This window comes from Panthera pardus, unplaced genomic scaffold (genome assembly GCF_024362965.1).
Source record: "Panthera pardus isolate Hobbes unplaced genomic scaffold, ASM2436296v1 HiC_scaffold_17, whole genome shotgun sequence".
NCBI classification, from domain to species: Eukaryota; Metazoa; Chordata; class Mammalia; order Carnivora; family Felidae; genus Panthera; species Panthera pardus.
Window position 1 is genome coordinate 73,356,584 of NW_026526732.1, and position 4,844 is coordinate 73,361,427.

At 38.3% G+C, this 4,844-nt stretch overlaps 1 protein-coding gene across 1 annotated transcript; it reads left to right on the plus strand.

The window, feature by feature from the left end:
• The first annotated feature begins 353 nt into the window (after positions 1–353).
• On the plus strand, positions 354–2,547 carry CGA (glycoprotein hormones, alpha polypeptide). The gene is made up of 3 exons (XM_019442664.2): positions 354–454; positions 1,617–1,801; positions 2,209–2,547. The coding sequence occupies exons 1-3, from the start codon at positions 355–357 to the stop codon at positions 2,284–2,286; spliced, it is 363 nt and encodes a 120-aa protein (XP_019298209.1). The 5' UTR covers position 354; the 3' UTR covers positions 2,287–2,547.
• Positions 2,548–4,844: the final 2,297 nt, after the last annotated feature.

Sequence of the window (4,844 nt, forward strand, 5' to 3'; positions counted from 1 at the left end):
GAGTCTGCTTTGGATTCTGTGTCTCTCCTGCTCACTCTATGTCTATTGGTCTGTCTCTCTCTCAAAAATAAATAAATGTTAAAAAAAAATAAAAACAGAATTTTTTTTATTAGCATCAAGTCCAATTCTATTTGTTTATATGAGAAATGGAAAGATTAGATGCCTTAGTTTTTTCCTTAGGAAATTTTTTTTCTTCTTTACCTGGCTCCAGAGTGTGTTGGGAGCTGTAAGAAGAGGGGTCAAGACACCGATGACTATTATTAATAGGAATGCTGAAACTACTAGTTGTTGAAATGACTGGTAAGCCAATTTTAGAGTAACTTTTTTCTTCCTCTTCTGTTTTGCAGGAGAGCCATGGATTACTACAGAAAATATGCAGCTGTCATTCTGGCCATACTCTCTGTGTTTCTGCATATTCTCCATTCTTTTCCTGATGGAGAGTTTACAATGCAGGGTATGGGACCAAACAGATTTTCAGCAATATGGAAAACACACACTTCTAGATATATGTCAATAACTCCATTAATTACATTTCTACTTCCTTTTTAAATGTGATAAATCTTTGCTGCTGGATACATACCTAGGCACTTTTAGATTGTAAACATGAAGTTAAATTAGTTTCAGAAAATCTATAGTGAAGTTTATCTAACATGTCCATTTAAATAGCAGCATATACATTGTCATCTGAAACAGATTCCATATTATTTTTTATCTGAGTTTTACAAGCAGAAAATGCTCCTTATTCAGTTAGCTCAGTTTTTTTTTACAGTTCTCTCAGATTTGAGAAGATTTCAACATTACTTTTGTTGATGAATTTTCACATCAGTTAACAAGTGAGAAAAACAAAACCATTTTGTGCAGTACATTTATTTTGCTGTATTGTTTGAAAAATCTCATATAGAAGCTGATATAAGTCCATCTGCTAAGAAACTGTGACCTACTCTTGGTTATGGTTTTTCTTAGACAAGTGGTAATATTTTAATCTCAGTGCTCAAGTGCGGGTACTCCATCCAATATCAGCTCTCTACACTCAACAAGCTTTCTTAATTCTGACATATTTTTCTCTGTCACTATTTGGAGTTTCCATGGGGAAAAAACAATAGCAGATTCTAAAGGGGAAAATATTTCGCCTCTGGGCAAAACTCTCCTTTCAGATGAACATGGTGTTTTCATCTGTCATATTTTGTGCTCCCTATAAGCATGCCATTAGCATTGGGATAGAGAATCCATGGTTGAAGAAAGAGGAACCACTACTCTTTTTTAAATATTTATATGAGAAACTACTACTCTTGAGATCTCCTACACATATCTGCAAAAATTGTTTCCCATGAAAATAACTATAATCAATACAAATAGATTATATGCATGAAGATTAACAGTGTTTATTATTTTCCTTTTATTTACAATAGAAAAAGAATATTTACTATCCCATAATAAGGAAAATTCAGTTTTTTTTTAATTTTATTAAAAAAATTTTTTTAAGTAAACTCTATGCCCACTGTGGAGCTTGGACTTACGATCCCGAGATCAAGAGTCACATGCAGCGCCAGGCGTTCCTCAGTTTCTTTTTGAATCATCCTTGGATTATTCTACTCTTTGCCTTTTTTTGGTGATAGGGTGCCCAGAATGCAAGCTAAAGGAAAACAAATACTTCTCCAAGTTGGGTGCCCCAATTTATCAATGCATGGGCTGCTGCTTCTCCAGAGCATACCCCACTCCAGCAAGGTCCAAGAAGACAATGTTGGTCCCAAAGAACATCACCTCAGAAGCCACATGCTGTGTGGCCAAAGCCTTTACCAAGGTGAGAATTAAAGGGCCCCAGCAGCTTTCTAACAGTCCAGCCAGAGAAATGTCTTCAGAACACATCCATGGGGTTTAATGTCAGAGGTGTCTAATGACCCATCTTTGCTGGGCATTTGTACAAGGACTTCTCCCCTTTAATCAAAAGAATAACCTTGTGGGGACAGGCTGGATTTATTGAGAATGAAAGGAATAGCTGTGGAGGTGATAATGGGTAGGCTGGAAGAGAGTATAGCACACATAGTGCAAACCCAATGTTTTAGAGTGAAATATTAGCTGAAATGGAGAACGTACAAATGTAGCAAGCATCTATTTAGTACAGATGACTACAGACAATTGTATTTAACATTTTTCAATTTTGTCCATCCATCCATCCATCCATCCACTTTTTCCCCCCTTTCTCTTTAGGCCACGGTAATGGGAAATGCCAAAGTGGAGAATCACACAGAGTGCCACTGCAGTACTTGTTATTATCACAAATCTTAAATATTTTGCAAAGTGCGTGTTGATGACGGCTGATTTCCTGGAATGAAAAATTAATTTTTTCAGCATTTATGGCCTTGTGAGATAAAGCCCTCTTTTCATCACTAAACGACTTTGGCATGCTTCAAGGATGCGCTGCGGCTTTGTTGCCTGTCTCTTTATCCTACAGTATAATCAGAAGTCTAGTTCCTTTCATTTGGAGTGTAATACAGCATTTAGTGTGACCATAAAAAGCTGGTTCCTCTGGAAATAAAGCCTTTCAAATCATCATTCTATGTCTGGATTCTAATTTTTTTCTCAAGAGTTTATTTTTAAGAGAGAGAGAGAGAGGCAGAGAGAGAGAGAGAGAGAGAGAGAAGGAGGAGCAGAGACAGAGGAGAGAAACAGAATCCAAAGCAGGCTCCAGGCTCTGAGCTGTCAGCACAGAGCCCAACGTGGGACTCAAACTCATAAAGCAGCAAGCTCCAGGCTCTGAGTTGTCAGCATAGAGCCTAATGCGGGACTTGAACTCATGAACCATGAGATCATGACCTGAGCTGAAGTCTGACACTTAACTGACTGAGCCACCCAGGCATCCCTTAAGAGTTTAAAGTCAGTTACTTTTGATACGACTAATTGAAGGGAGTGGGTCAATGGGTGAGTGGGGGTCCCATGCACTCAGTGAACTTACCCTGGAAGACCTTGCCCCTACCAAGGCTTCTAGAACAAGCTGTACATCCTTCAGCCAGTGGTCTGGTTATTATTTTTTCTGAAGTTTATTTATTTTGAGAGAGAGGGAGAGAAAGAATCCCAAGAGGGGTTGAATCCATGAACTGTGAGACCATGACCTGAGTCTAGATCAGGAGGCAGTTTGCTTAACCTAATGAGCCACCCCAGCACCCTAGCCAGTGGTCTAGTTATAAAGCAATTTGTTTGAGTGAGGAAAGAAAACAAGAACTTCTACTGCTATACGTTATTATATTCCCCCTGATGAGTTTATGTAAAAGTACATATACATGAGTATGGCAATAAACGTATAAAATTTATAAATAAATAATTATGCATATATTGAGGATATGTGGTCAGGTACTTTTTACTGGTAGAAGTGTGCAAAATAAAAAAAAAAAATTAGAGAACACTGCTCTAAGTTTTGAGCAAGACAAAAAAAATCCTTCCCACCCTGAAATTTCTATCCACTTGGCTTATATCTAGCCAAATAGAAGTGCATTTTATTAGTCTCTGGCAACTAGGTTATAATCGAATAGTGGCTAAGGAAAGGGTTTTGTTGTCCTCAACTAAAATTGAGTGTTGCTCTGATATTCCAGAGGCATTGGCTCTTATACTCCACATTCAAGCCTAGGTGGGAATGAATAAATGATGAGCGAAATACTCACTGAACACTCGCTGTGGGCCAGGTGGGGTGACAAGCTTTTTACTTTAGTAGAATTTTGTGTAGTTCTATCCAAATGCATAAGAGCAGTGCCACATTTATTGAGAATTTATATTTTAAAAACAGATACTCCTTACTCTGAGGATTATAGTTTTATACATTAAATTATGTTAGCTATGGAAGAGATCAAAGCCACTCAAAAAAATCTACTTCTAAAGGAGGCTGAAATTAAAAAAAAAATCACACTGATCACAGATAAGGTTTTCAAAAAATTTTTCAGTTATCACCAATTTGTCAAGATTCCATTTCTAAGTGAAAAGCTAGTTCCTAACAGGTTGGTAAATGCACCAGGTGTCAGGATGAAAAATGAGAATGAGTGCCTATACTTTTAAAGAAAAACAGATGAAGACATTACTTCATTTCTTCATTCATTTGTTACACTTTTTTTTTTTTAGTGTCTAGTAAGTGCTGGCACATTGCTACATCATGGGGATTCAGAGATAACAGGATTAGTCTCCGGCCATAGCACCCTGAGCGTGCCCGATCTCATCAGAGATAACAGGATTCTTTGAAAGATAAGATTGAGAAAATATAATGCAGCTTGATTGAGAGAACAGTGGTGCTGATCATTAGTTCATCCAGACATTTAATAGATATTCATTGAGAATCTACTATGTGTCAGGTCTTGAGAGCTCAAGGGAGGATTCAGCAGGAGAGGAAAGCCTTGATCAGAGTGTCCTTGTCCATCTGCGATCATCTAATTGACAGAGGGGAAGGAGACACCTCAAGGTCATTCAGATAAGTCAGATCAACCCTGGAGAGCACTAGGATGAAATGTCTTGGCCATACTGATGTCTTATCTGAGCATGTGCCAGGCATGGTGCTGGTCTTGGGAAGGTCAAGATGAATAAGACACAGACCTTGCTCTGAAGCAATCCATAGTCCAGTGGGGAAGAGAGGCATAAATGAAGAATTATAATCTAATGAGATACATGCTATGGGAGAGGTGTGGACTTTGGTAGCACAGAAAGAGGGATGGTTAACTCAGCCTGGTAGGGTTTGTCATGGAGAGCTTCCCAGGGCAGGTGATACTTGAGTTGGGTCTAGAAGCTAAGTAGCAAGATGGGAGAGGGGCTCAGCTTAGTTTGAGGAAAAGAGCATAAGAAAACATCCTGAGATGGTAACCAGTATG